Below are 15116 nucleotides of genomic sequence, written 5' to 3'. Positions count from 1 at the left end.
TTATCCGCGCAGCGTTTCTGCAGACTAGGTAGGGACAAGTACTTTTACCTTTATATTGTCATATAGATTGAGACCCCAGAAATCATAATGAAATCTTAGGATTTTAGAATGTATCCACCTAGGGACTAGAACAATTTAGTACTCTCTCACCTGAGTTTAACATTTAGAAAAAATATATAAATGTTCTTCTGTGAATGTTTTAGCCACTTGTATCATTTAGGTTTGACTATATGGAAAGCACACCTGTAGAAAAAGCAGGAGCTGAAAGAATTGGGAAGACAAAAGGGTGAATGGTAGTGCAGGAATACAATCCTTTTTCCACTTTGGCTGACACTTGACTTGCGGGAGGTTCAGGACAGTTCCCCTTCCAGGGAAAGTGAGTCCAGACTAAGAACTCTCAGGCCTAAAATCAGAAGAGCTAGCTTGTTTGGATTGGGGGCAAACCGTGGGAGCAAAGACAGCCACAGAGTGAAGTGGGTTTAGAAGTACATTGCTGTAATTTGGAAAGGGGAAGATCGATTATAAGAATATTCCCATCAGCAGGGATGTTAAACAGAAATTAACTATATTGATTTCATTGCTATTTATTTGAAATAGGTATTTAAGTCTACTCATTTAATGTGTTGTTATTTTATTTCTCACCTTCACTGGTTCATTTAATCTGTTTTCTAAACCAGTTATCCCACAAGTCCCTTAACACATGGTGGCCCCTGCCGCAGGGCTTGTGGGGACTACAGCTGTGTTGGCTAGCGAGGGGGTATGGTGGAGATTTGAGTGATGTGCCTGGTAACTAAGTACCCAGAATTGTTCTAAAGCCCAGATCTGGTGCTGTTTTCATTGTTTACCTGATCATCTTAATGAAATACCTGAAGACAGATAGTGCCTTGACTTGCCTTTGTGAGCTGAATGTCTGTTTACATTATGAAAGGACAATTGTTGTCCTTAAGTGAACATTATCAACAAAGACTTGGAGGAAAGTGTGATTTATTGACAAACTGCAGCAAATGACTTGCTTCCTTGTTCATATGGATTTTTAAAAAGATGTCATGACTCTTCTACCTGTACTTCTGTTGTATATTAGTTTCTCTTATGTAGCCACGGAACGTTTTTACTCACTTGCGTATGGGTTATTTTTCTAAAACACAGATCTGTTTGTGTCTTCTCTGCTTTGCATGTAGATTTTTTTTTTAATCATCTGGATTAAAAATTTCATCTCAATTTGGTTTGGTGCCATCTAGCATATCCCTGGGGCCTCGACACCACATCCTCCCTCAGTACATTGCCTGGTAATGCAGAAGCTTTCCATTACTGCCTGAAGAAGAAACTGCTAGAAAAGCCCATCAGCTGCCAAAAGTTATGCCAGTATATTATAATTTCATCAGTCCAAAATATTTTAAATTCTGAATTATTTACCCTTACTAAGATTATACGTAATTTGCATAGGTGATTTTAAAAATTGACTAGATTTAAAAAGCAAATGGTTTTGTTTAATAAATGATAGACTAAAGAAAACAGTGGAAAGTTATTAACCAAAAAGTAAAAAACCTTTAATAATGGTGTAGAAAGCAGTAATTATGGTCACACTATCTGAGATTCCAATGCTGTGAGATTTTTCAGATCTTTACGAGAAAACAATTTAGAGATAAGGGTGCTCCTGGGAATGGAGAGATAGATATTTATTTTTACATTTATTTCTAGATAAAACCTTCGTTTAGCACTTCAAGGTAGAAAGCAGATTTTTATTGCTTTCGTGAGCATAAATAGGAACTCCAAGCACAACTATTTCATAAAATATAGATTCTTGTCTAAAACCTATATACTATAGATTTTGCTATTATATCTAGTCATGTTTAAAAATATTACTTCTTGTATCTCTAAATACCATTTTTCACTAAAAGGAATCAGGAATGCTTGGAGAAATTACTGGTTTTAGATCTGAGGCAAGAAATATATAAGTTGGGCTTGGAACATATTGTTATATTGGAAAAGAAGAAGGTTATCAGAGACCACTAAGACTGTGTCAAAAGAACTCAGAAGCCAGCTTGAATAAGCTCTTGCAAGCTTTTATCAATAAAGGTTTAATTTCAATGGATTGAAACATGTCAAATATGTTTAAGTCCGTGGATTCATAATTATACTTCAAAATATAAGAACAAAAACTTGGTTGGTCATGTTTGGGGAATATTAGGGAACTACTCATCACTTTGAAAACTGGCAAATAGAGAAAAAGAGTTAGGCACCTCTCCTGCCTTTCCTCGATGACCTGTATCTCAGGGCACCTCAGAGGGAATTTCTCTGTGTAGAATTATTCCAGCTAATAAATCAAGAATGAATAATAGAATATCACTTTGAAGTTTTAGTGAATTATTGGATCTAGGCAAATATCAGAGCTAACAATATCATGGAAGCGGGCAGTCAGAAATAATAGTTATATGCCTTCTGATGGAAGTTCAAAAATGCCATGAACTAGTCTGTTTGATGTAATTGTCATATACTGGCCTAACCTCTGGCAGCTGATGGGCGTTTCTATTGGTTTCTTCTTCAGGCAGTAATGGAAAGCGTTTGCATTACCAGGCAGTGTATTGATGGCAGATTAGGTGTCAAAGCCCCGAGTTGTGCTAGATGGCATCAAATCCCCGTCCCATTAGAACTTGAATGAGATCAAGGCTCTAGATGGAATTATCAGTCTATAGGGATGCAGAGGACAGAGGAACATTTTAAACCACAGCAGTGTGATACAATGAGAAAAATCCAGAATGTGGAAACTCTATCAGACAACCCAGTTCCTTCAACAACTTTTTTTTTTTAATTGCGAGGAAAGATTAGAAATAGAGAAGAAACTTATAAAGAACATATCAAAGAATCATAATGTATGAACCTTATGTGAATCCAGATTCAAGCAATCTGAAGTTAAATTTGAATTATAATGTATTGAAATGCATATTTGATATAAGTAATTATTTTCATTTTTAGGTGTGATAATATTGTGCTTTTTAAAAAAATTATTTTTCAGAGACACACTGAAACACTTATAGGTGAAATTGTGTGATGATTGGCACTTACTCCAAAATAATCTGGCTTGTAGGCTAGGATGGGATTGACACAAGGGGAGGTGATAGGAGTATAAATCAAACAAGATAGTCAAGTATTGATAATTCTTGAATCCAAGGGGTAAACCTAACTGGTTTTTTATTATCTTTTCTCCCCTTTTGCATGTATTTGAAAGTTTCCAAAATAGAAATTAATACATAGCTATAATATATGCATATACATATATACAATATATCAATATGTATATATTCCACAAACTAGGTAAAATTGCAAATTTTCATCCAGGTTTAAATATTTTTTTTTTAATTATACTTTAAGTTCTAGGTTACATGTGCACAACCTGCAGGTTTGTTACATATGTATACATGTGCCATGTTGGTGTGCTGCACCCATCAACTCATCAGCACCCATCAGCTCGTCATTTATATCAGGTATAACTCCCAATGCCATCCCTCCCCCCTCCCCACTCCCCACAATAGGCCCCGGTGTGTGATGTTCCCCTTCCCAAGTCCAAGTGATCTCATTGTTCAATTCCCACCTATGAGTGAGAACATGCGGTGTTTGGTTTTCTGTTCTTGCGATAGTTTGCTGAGAATGATGGTTTCCAGCTGCATCCATGTCCCTACAAAGGACACGAACTCATCGTTTTTTATGGCTGCATAGTATTCCATGGTGTATATGTGCCACATTTTCTTAATCCAGTCTGTCACTGATGGACATTTGGGTTGATTCCAAGTGTTTGCTATTGTGACTAGTGCCACAATAAACATGCGTGTGCATGTGTCTTTATAGCAGCATGATTTATAATCCTTTGGGTATATACCCAGTAATGGGATGGCTGGGTCATATGGTATTTCTAGTTCTAGATCCTTGAGGAAAATTTTCAACCCGGTTTAAATATTTTAAAAATAATCCTTTGTCACTACACGCCTACTAGAATGGCCAAACCGCAAAACACTGACGTTTCCAAGTCTTTGTAGTGAGTGCTATGAAATAATGTCTGAAACTAACAGATTACTCTGGTGTATACTGCCACAAACGAGGTAACTTTATAGTATCACGCCTAGACCTACAGTCAAAAGGGAGACTCTAAATTGTGTTATAAATTAGGAATCTCAGAACCTGAAAAACATTTTATTTAATTGGAGAGATATAAAATGGTACTGCATGAAAAATATGTGAAATTTAATAATTTAATGCAAATATGTAAAATAGAAAAAGAAGCTAAAGGGCTTAGCCAGAGCAGGACTTTTACGTCCCTGGAGTCCTGCCAGGATCTTGACCTTGAATAGGTATCTTTTGTGTTTCTGAGTTAATTTCCTTGTTGGTAAATAAACTTCTTTGGTTTTTTTCTAGTTGGGGAATGGCAGTCAATGTGTATTCTACCTCGATAACCCAAGAGACTATGAGCAGACATGACATCATTGCATGGGTTAATGACATAGTATCTTTAAACTACACAAAAGTGGAACAGCTTTGTTCAGGTAAGACATATTCTTTTAAGTGTTTACCTAAATGTTTACAGTCTGTCATGTGAAATGTGATGTTATGAACCACAGCTGCTATATTTTGGGTAGGAAAAAGTATATATTCTATTGGCATGTAATCAAAGGGGGAAAAACTCAGATATAACTAAAGGACGTATTGGGAAAAGTGTTTATGAGCATCCAGGAGCACAAGCAGAGCCACGCGGACACGTATTGGAAAGGTCTCTTGCTTGAGCTTTGTAATGCCTCTCACTGGCTCCTAGCCTCTTCTCTGTCATCCCGTCTGCCATCACACTTGCCTCCTGAAAACACCAATTGGTTCTTACAACACTCCTTTAAAACCTCCAGGGCTCCACATTGTCCTCATACAGGATAAACTTCAAACTCTCTCCGTAGACTAATGACGTCCTTATTAGTCTCCATTCCACCCTCCACATCTCTCTCCCTTATACCTCAGACCCACAGAATAATCTTTGTTCCCTAAAGACTCTTTCCCTTGTGTATCCCATAGCTTTTTTCATGGTTCCCTTGCTGAGGTCTTTCCCCTTCTTTTCATTGGTGGGAAAATCTTACTAACACTTTAAAATCTGGCTCACCTGCCACCTGCTCTGGGAAGCATTTCCCAGCCTCCCAGGCTCCGTGGTGTTCCTGAAACACTGTGGTCATCCTACAGAATGACACTTGCCACGCCGTGTTAGGATGTCTAACTCCTCCTAGCCCTGAAGGTGCTGAGAACCCTTGAGGACTGCATTTTGTTCCTTGTTGAATGCTTGTAGTTGCTTCTACTTGGTATAAGGTAGGTCTGCAAGGAATATATATTGAGTTAAACTTGTTTAAAAAATAATAATATTTGACTTCAATGAGAAAATAGGAGGATGTTTTAAAAAGCGTGCTGCTAGGCCGGGTGTTGGTGACTTACACCTGTAATCCTAGCACTTTGGGGGGCCAAAATGGATCACTTGAGCCCAGAAGTTCGAGGCTGTGGTGAGCTGTGACTGTGCCACTGCACAACAGCCTAGGTGACACAGTGAGACCCGGTCTCCAAAACAAAACAAAAAATATGCTGCTAGTAAATTAATCCACTCTTAGGTCTGAGTATTTATGAAAGAAATAAGCAGTCCTTCTTTGGAAACAGGGAATGTTTCCTTCCAGTAAACAAATAGATAAGAGATTTCTTCTTTCCCTTTGGCTTCAACATGAAAATGGTATTAGAAAATAGAAAATACCACTGAAATGTATTTGTGTGAAATTTCATGAGTCAGAGTAGATATGAAGAAGTCAACATTGCTCTTTTTCCCAGAGGGTTAAGTAAAAAGATTTTACACAGTGCAGTTAGAATTTCAAAAGCCCCCAGTAGTCACTTTCAGATGTTGTCTGAGTCCAGCACCCACCAGTGTAAATATTCTCCCTTCACCAGGTCTGGATTTAATCAGAATACTCCTAGAGAACTAACTTTGAGTATGATTGACATCTCTTTCCCTGTGATCATTTTTCCCACGAGGAAGACGGTAAGGTTGGCCAGAACTTAGGCGTTGCCTCACCCACAAATCTATGTGTAGGTCTCAGACATGAAGTCTTGTGATTTATGAGGTCAGTAGTGGGTGCTAGCTAACCACTCCTTTGCCCTTCAATACAAGATGGAGAAAAGCTGACTTAGACTATGATGGTTATGTACCAGGCATATATATTGTTGATCTACTGAAGTGTCTCTAAAAGTTACTTTCGGAAACAACTTGTATTGCAGCTTATGCAACTTCAGATCTCTACATACCCAAATATTACTGTGCTGTACTTGCTGTGCATTCTTGAGCTCTCTAATATTTTATTTTTAACTTGCTGCAGAAAAAGAAACCAAAAACAGTTTCTGTTATTAGCAATCACTTTGTTGATAACGCATACCCCTTTGTATTGTAATTGTGAAATTGTCTATTTCTTCATGATGCCTAACACGTGGTTTTCCCTCAGAAATACTCATTTTGGAGATGAATGAACTGCGATTTGCAACTGCTAAGGGGCAAAGACAAAAATGTGTATCTTACCCACAAAGTGGGTATGTGTGCATTTGGATAAGGGAAACAAGGTTGGTTATCAAGAAAAAGAGACATGGGAAGGAAGGGGATAAGGAAAAGGCTCCCAGAGAAAATCCCCAGGCATGAGTCTTAAATATGAAAGGAAACCATGAGGAACTTCCTATGCTGAAATACACTTGGAGAGTTTTTGGTAGCAAATGAAATAAGAGCAAATTGTAATTTTTAGATTCTGTAGTAAATGTATTTATAAGCAATATACATAATCTTTGCAGATCTTTAAAATTTTTTCATAAAGCAAATTCAACAAAATTTTAAGGGACGTTTGTAAAGGATTCATATATGGTTATCTTAAAGCATTTACAGCTTTTGTAGCTGCACTGCCATCAAGTGTGGCTTGATTTACAAACACAAAAAACCTGTAGAAGCAATTTTGATCACTATTTAACAGATACATATAATTACCATTAGAATAACTTACTAGTTGCCTAAAATTACAAGATTGATGGTTCAGAAGAATGAAGTAGATTTAAAGTTTCCTTTCTGCTCTGAAATATGTTTCTTGCTAGAAGAAAAAAAAAAAAAAAAAAAAAAGGAAGTTAATCTCCATAATAGAGAGACAGGTCTTTTATTTTAGGTAGCAGTTTTCTCAAGGTATAAACTATAGACTCTGTGCTTTTATAATTTCCTGGGGAACCGCTGAAAGGAAGCAGATGACCTTCTAAATCAGTACCTCTGAGTGTAGCCTAGAAATCTGAGTTTAACAAGTACAAGTTTAAGTACTTCTGTGCCGCAGCCTAGAGCTTGCAGTACATTTTACCCTAAACCAATAAAAATGAGGTTAAATTATCCAGAATGTCCTTGGAAGTTTCCTTGTTCATAATTTAATCTGTGACTTTTGTCTTTAGCATTTAGCAGGAGGAAGCTATCTTTCTGTTTATTTATTTATGAAATTATTTATTTATACTGTTCGTTGTTCTAGAAAATATTTAAGGCAGCTAGGACAGTGCTATTAGGATAGGAACAAAGCCAAGTATTGTTGACTTAAGTGACTTATATTCCTCATACTTATGAGTAGTCAGATTCTTAGGTAATATTTTTCTTCAATGTTTATTTTAATTTTTTTAGTTTACTGTGTGGGATTTTATTTTAGCAGTATGCCCAGGAAAAACATACACGAAATACTTTCTCATATTTAAAATGATTTAAAATTTCAACATCATTTCTTACTCTCTTTCCTGAAGACTTATGCTCCAATCCTGGTGGTTCCCAGTTTGAATTTTTTTCCTATTGCATTATTTCCTATTTCTGTTTTTAAAATTTTCCAGCTAAGAGATCTCCCTCCAGCTCGATATTAAAACTCACACCAGCTTTTCTTTAATTCATGAAGAGCTAAAAGATTGCCTCACATTGGTGTTGTGTTTTACTGAGTATTTTCTGCCTTTATATAACATCTAATTTGTTTCCATGTAGGCATTTTTAAAAGCTTTTTAAAGGAAAGATGGTGTGAGAAAGTAGAACCCTTGGAAATATGTTTGTAGTAAGTTACAAAACAATGAAAATGACTCACTGTTATCTCCTGTTTTTTTGTCCCAAGAATATAACCTCATGAAAATTTTCTTTGAACCTTAAATCTGGGTCATATAATTATATGCATATCTGGTTTTCATTTATTTCTTGTGACAAACAACTTTTAAGTTTCAAGTAAAAATGTGAGCTGTGTAAATGGAGAGTGGGCTATTAATGAATGTGAATACTACCCATAATAATTCAGCAATCTGTTGCTCACCTAAATCTGTTTTGAAATGAATAATTGCAGATTTTCCATGGTGGAGTGAGAAGGTTGAACCACGTGTAATATCAGATTGGTTCAGCTTAATATTTTATATGTTAATTCAATTGCTTTATAAAAGTTATAGGGCTTTGTGGGGGGTAATAGGGAATTTTTTTTGTGTGTGTTAGTACTAGCTCAAACTAATTTACTAAATATTTTATAAGGTAGTGATGAGGGTGAATGGACAGCATGGTGCTAAAAATCTCTAAAAGCTTTAGCAACTTGAGATACCTTAGTGGAGGTGATAGAGAAGAGGCGACTTAGAGGGGAAGAAAAGGAAATGGGGAGGGAGAAGTAGCATGGAGTGGGGGAAAGTGCGTCTTTTACTTCTTTTCCTCTCCCTCACTCCTCACCTCAAACCTCCTTTGAGACTTCTTTGTGACATTAATTTTCTGTGCCCTGATCTTCTGCCTTAGGCTAGAGCTAAGCAGCAAAGTCACTGGGTCTATTGCTGGGTCATCCTTGCTGCTTGGCAGACTGAGCACCTCCCTTGACTCCCATCCTCACAAGGCTGGTGCAGCCTGCCCTTTTCTCCCTGTGCACCTTCCCTCCCTCATCCCCACCCCTCCACTAGCTGAGCAGACACTTGCCTTGCGGCAAATGCTAGATACAGTCTGCATGTAGGGCTGGCGCTGCCTGGACTGTCACTATATCCTGGACTGTCACTGTCTGTCACTGAGAGCTGTTATTTTCCTGAACATTTTAGTATTTTAATAAAATGTCATTTGAATTAAACCATTTTTAGATGGAAAATTGAGATATTTTCTTGACTTGCTTTAAAAACATGAAAGAGAAAATGATCAGGATTTGATTCAGTTTCAATTTGTGCTTCACTAAATTGGTGCAAGCTTTGTCTTGGATCAAGTCACTGGTATTTTGTTCTTCCAGGAGAGCTTCTGAATTTGGCTAATGATATTGCAGTCACATTTGCAGTTCTGGTTACGGGATGGCTGTGTGGAAGGAACTGGTATTTAGAGTACACTCTGAGATTCACACAGGTGTAGCCATCAGATGGCCCTGGTGTAGGTCCCAGGGCCTACCCTGATGGCCATCATTCCTGAGCCCAGCAGAGTGTTCTTTGTGACCATTTTTGGCTGCAGATTTGTGCCTGTTAAATAGGTTGATCCCAGCCTCATGTGTTGTCCCTGTGCCTCCTCTCTCCCATCCACAGAGACCTCTGTCAGGACAGGTTACTGATGAAATCAGCTCAGAGTCTAAATTTAGTAGGGCTTCTCTTACTGGCTGTCTGGTATTGAAACCAAGTAAGGATATTCTGTCAGTGTCTGTAAGCGTAAGAGTTTACTTAGCTTTATAAAATCATTGTTATTTGCTATAAGAAAGTTAGATTATATTACTATTGTTAGGGAGATAATTGTAATATAATGAAATATTATTCATATTTGTGATACATTACATAGAGTCTTTTTGGGTTTTTTGATGAAGTTTTTTTCTCGAATTATTTGACTTGTGCTAATTTTAAAAGTTTATATGGTCTCAGCATATCAACTAATTGGAGAAGAAGGGGACAAAAAAAAGAGTTGGATAATGGTGGGGAGGGGTCGAGCCTCATGTTCAGTTGCTCCAGGCAGTAATATATGGTAATATACTCTATTGTCTCCACTAGTGCACTGGTTGAAAGGGAGTTTATTTTTGGAGCAGGATAGATAATACAGTAGGTTTTTTTCCCCTCCGAATTTGTTGATTTGTGTCTTGACACTTTGCTACTGAAGATAAACAGAAATTGATGTTTCTATTTTTCTTGGGGCTTTTTACTGTCTTTTGTAATGCTAAATACCATGATGGTGAAAAGTGTGTATGCATTCACCTTCATTTACCAGATTGCTCTATAATTTTTTTTTTACACCTATGGATGATATATCTTTGAAAGCAACCAGTCACATCTTCGTTTATGTCCTTACTTCATTCAATTCTGATAATCAATTTAGTTTTATTTAACAGGCATATTTTGAGCCTTTCTTTGGGGTAGGCCCTGGAGACCCAGTGATAAATAAGACATAGTCATTGCCCTCAAAGAGCTCAGTACAGCAGAGTACTGTCTTACCAAAGACCAGAGACCACACTGTGGTAAGTGCTGGTTTGCAATTGCTTTGAGCATACAAAGAAGGAAGTAAATGAAGGGAGGTAGGGACATAGGGAGTCAGTAGAGAGATTTACTCAGATCCTTTGGGAGTGGCTGGGTGCTTCTGGATGACTTAGAATGGTCATTGTTTGGGGAACACCTCAGAAATGCCCTCCTCCCTTTTGAGTCAGATGGGGTGACAAGTGTGTATGTGGGATAATGTGTGGGGTACTTAGTTTCATCTACCCTGACAGACTCCCCAGGCTAGGGTGGCCTTTGTCTTATGACACAGGGACTCTAGTCAGTAAAATGCATGTGCTTTAGTAGGTACAGCCCTTAAGTACATGAAGCATATTGTCATCTCTAAAGAAATATAAAGGATTTTCTTGATGATCTCATCACATGAGTATGTGAGAATTGTTTTTATTCTACTTGTTTGAAGGAACTAGGCATGCATGTGGGATATTCTCAGGAAACCATAGAATCAGCCACTTATTTGGGAGGAATGCACCAGATCCTTTTTAAATACTAAAGCCAAACCTCAGTGATAACTGCTTGGGTCTGTAATGGATAGATGTCATGTGACTGCATTAGTATTTATCACAGGAACAGACCTACAGGTACATCCCTACATCCTATTACCCATTTCTGCTGGAGCCTCTCCTGGTTAGTGACGAACACCATAAATGAGGGGAAATTAGAAAAACAGGCCTAGGGAACAATAGATCCCCTGGAATGCTATTATTTTATTGAAGACTAACAATATATATACTGAACAAAAAAATCAAGGAACATGTGATCACAATTAACTTTATATAGTGCCTGAACAGGAATAAGCAAATCAGTGACATATTAGAAACAGGATTAATAATTGCCTTTGAGAAGTCTCAATAAGTTCTCTCTCTCTCTCTCTCTCTCTCTCTCACACACACACACACTCTCACACACACACACACACACACACACAGAGAGAGAGAGAGAGAGAGAGAGAATTTGTACAAAGCAATAGCCTTTGTGGAAATCTCATATTTTTTTCCCCATATGTGGGAAAATTCCCAGATGTCATAGTTGAGTGCAGTCTTCGAGGTTCTTATTGAGTGTATCAGTAATTCACAAACACTATTGTATCTACCCTACTATAGTAAGACCCTGCTGAGGTCTTACTGCCCCAAAGCCATGAATAGGTAGGTGGTTATGAGCCTAGAGATGAAAACTGTGGCACCAAGGGATGGGTCATCAAAAGAAATCTAAGTTGGATACAGTTGATGAGAGTGATACTGACCATAGTACTAAGGAGTCTCTAAAGCTTCATCATTGATTTCATTAACTTCGGTAACGGGAGCCCTAACTCCGTAGCCCCAGGGATCTTGGCAAAGGTTGTGAGAAACCTTGCTGGAGTCCAAGGACATGACAGGTTTTAAGACTCATTTATAATTCATAATTCTAATTACAGAAACCTTTAGAGCCCTTTCTCTTCTGATTTTGTCTCTGTTATATGATAAGTTGCTTTCTTTTAAAGTACATAATGATGTGCTTATTTTGAAATCATTCACCAAGATCAATAAAAACCAGTATCTTAACAAGAAAAAGATTTATCTTTCAACATATTGAAAGTTATTTTAATTTTTTAAAAACCTGTCAATCACTTTATATGATGGATATGTTCCTTATAAAATATTATTTTGTATTTACTGTGCTACTTTTTCTTTTTCTTTTCTCCCTTTCAGTTTAAATTATCTAAAGACTTTAACAGGAAGAGTGTAAATTTGGGGAAAAATAGTCATTTCCTTTTATAAATGAATTTATGATTACTTAAGCACCTCATATGTTTATCTGAGGAAAGACTTAAGAATTAGAGAAACCCTCAAATGTTTTTCCACAGATAAACTGGAGGATCTTAGGAATGTGTTCATACCCTTTCTTGTCTGGTAGGAAGCCAAGGACCTCATTTTATTCTTTGGTTCCTTGTCCTTTGAATCTAAAATACGCATTTTGGAGATTCATGTTTTGTATCTGAAACAGTCCAATTCAAACCCATTCATTTTTATAACTCTGATTATTTTAACCAGTTACATACTATATAGTTTTATACATTAGAGGTATAATGATGTCATAATGCCTCGGCTTTTGTTTCTCTCTCTCTGCCATTTTCAGTGTGTTTTTATATGTATTATTTCTTTGAATTCATATAACAACCCCATGAGGAAGAATAGGAATATTTTATTCCTATTTTATGAGGCTAAAAGCGCCAAGAAGCCATGTTCACAGCTGATAATGAGAATTGAGGTGTCCTTGGATCATAGCCCAGCACTCTCATGCTATATGTGTGGCAGCTGTGGATGCAACGAAGGGTTCACTGTGTGTTTGCCCATGTGGATGTGTTTCTGATTGTTTCCATATCCATTTAGCAGAAGTCCTTTAAGCATCTCCTCTAGGAAAAGAAGAAACATCTTTATCTCCATCCTTTACATTCTACTTGAAGAAATGAGACATATCTGGTAATTCTACTAATGATAAGGCTGTGTCCCAATGGTATCATCAAGAACTTTCTTACCAAAAGTAACGAGATAGAGACATTTGCTCCTAGTCTTATGAAATTCTTCCTCCTCCACCTACTGCAAGTAGAGTGGGGAAAGAGCCGCCTGTCCTCTCTGAATGTTCTCCTTGTTCCTTTTCTTCCTCAAACTTACTTCCCTCCAAGCAAGATAAGGTGGCTCTGAAATTTTGCCACCTGCCATGGAGGAACTTTACATCTCTCTCAGAATAATTCTTGGCCAGTGAAACAGCAACCAGGATGATGCCTCCTTAGACATTTGCACGTGCACATCTCTGCACTGTCTACATTTGAATCCCAAAAATATGGTCCGTTCCTTATTTTTAACCGAGGCTAGCTTTTGAGCAAGCTTGTACCTGAGAGGACTGCACATCCTTATTTCCTCCTTTCTATGCTATTGAGGAAATTACAACATCTCCTAGGATAATTTTCTTACAAGCTTCGTCCCCACAAAGGATTTACTTATCAAGTTATCACTGTTTTCCATGTGTTTGATCCAGTTCAATAAACCTGTATTGCAGTAGCCATGCTAAGAGGCTCCCTCAGTACTTCTTCAACCCCTTCTTTAATATGAAAAGTTGATGGTTTCTTAGTCTTATGTAAAAGGACTTACTAATGCAACATTTAAGAGTAGACACCAATTTCCCAGCCAGCTGTATCCCCTCCTTCCCATGTCTTGTTTCCCAATGCCAGCCGGATTGCAGCTCCTGAACTTTTTCCATGTAGACATTCTAGATCTGCCAGTGGGTATGGTGGCAGACACTGTGCTAGTAAAGTAGAAAGATGAATTGAACATCATCCCCAATCTTAAAGATTTACTCACCAGTCAGCCAGGAGAGATAACTCATTAAAATGCAAGTAAAATCCCTATTAGATTTCTGTATCCAGTATAGTGAAACAATTCTGTGTTGGAAACAGGAAAGCTTCATAGAGGAAGTGATGTTTTGACTAAGCTTTTAAGAATGAGAAGTTATTCGAGTATAAAAGAAGACAAAAGGACATTTTAGACAAAAAGTTTGATCAAGGCAGAAAGAAGTTGCAGTGTTTTGTGCATGTACCTTGCATGTGTAAGACGTCTGTAACATATATTAAAATTCAAGGCAGCAAAAGAGGGACAGTAATGCTTCAAGTAATAAGTGCTGTATTCAAAGAAAGGAAAGATTATTTCCATCTAGAAAAGCTTTTTGTCTTACCCTTGTTTGGGTCTTTGGCCAAACAGTCATTCAAATTTAATGGATGGTCAATAAATATTTATGAAGTTGAATTGAATTGAAATGCTATTCAAACTAGGATTTTAATATGGATAGGATTCAGACAGAGAAGAAGATGGTGATTTTGAGGAAAGTTACCATTTAGATATCATTTTGATGTTCTGCACATTGCTTTATTTATTCCTGCATTCAGCAGACATTTATTGAGTACCTACAGTGTGTCAGGTGGTGAATTAGGATTGGAGGATACACCACTATACAAAAAACAACACAGATCATATCCAGTTAGGACCTATCCCTTCATTACCAAAGTTCTCCTTGACAGGTCTATTCAGAGAGAGCAAGTTCCTTTTTCTCAACTTACCTGAGTATGAAGCAAAGGCAGAGAAAGTCCCCTAGAGAAAGGTAGACGTCTAGCCTGTCCCGCCGTCATTCAGTGTAGGACACTAATGGGCAGTCTGTACATGGCAACATCTGAAATATGAGCAGGCATCTGGTTTCTACACAGTTAAGATAATCAAGCCAAACATCTCCAAATTCTCCTGCTCTTCAAAAGAAAACTTTTTTTCTAACCAGTTTTTTTCTGAATTGTGTTTTTAAATTTCTAGTTTCTCCGACATGTAGACAGTATTAAAAAGGAGTGTCAGAAATCACTGTCAAATGTTTGGGCATGTCAGAATTGCATACCTGGAAACAGAATAATGAAATTGCTTGGCAACTCGTAAAGTGTCACCATCGTTTTTCAGATTGGGTTCTTTTTCCACCCTGAAACCATTACGTAATTCTGACAAATAGCAAATTACCTCTTTGTCCCCTCCCTCCCAAGGGTGTGTTCTTACTCAAATATTTAATACTCACAAGCTTTTTATGAC

At 37.4% G+C, this 15116-nt stretch overlaps 1 protein-coding gene across 4 annotated transcripts in view; it reads left to right on the top strand.

The window, feature by feature from the left end:
* Window positions 1–15116, top strand: part of MAPRE2 (microtubule associated protein RP/EB family member 2) — a 163926-nt gene that overhangs the window by 83666 nt on the left and 65144 nt on the right. For 3 of the 4 annotated variants that reach the window (XM_007974267.3, XM_007974270.3, XM_007974269.3), the window contains one exon: window positions 4408–4535. The exons of the other annotated variant lie outside the window; for it this stretch is intronic. In XM_007974267.3, the coding sequence (XP_007972458.2) occupies window positions 4415–4535 (121 nt within the window). In that variant the 5' untranslated portion in view covers window positions 4408–4414. The remainder of the gene's footprint in view (window positions 1–4407; window positions 4536–15116) is intronic. 4 annotated transcript variants of the gene reach the window in all.

Source organism: Chlorocebus sabaeus, chromosome 18, assembly GCF_047675955.1.
Source record: "Chlorocebus sabaeus isolate Y175 chromosome 18, mChlSab1.0.hap1, whole genome shotgun sequence".
NCBI lineage: Eukaryota > Metazoa > Chordata > Mammalia > Primates > Cercopithecidae > Chlorocebus > Chlorocebus sabaeus.
Note: the sequence above shows the minus strand (reverse complement) of the source record. Positions and strands in the feature narration are given on the sequence as shown.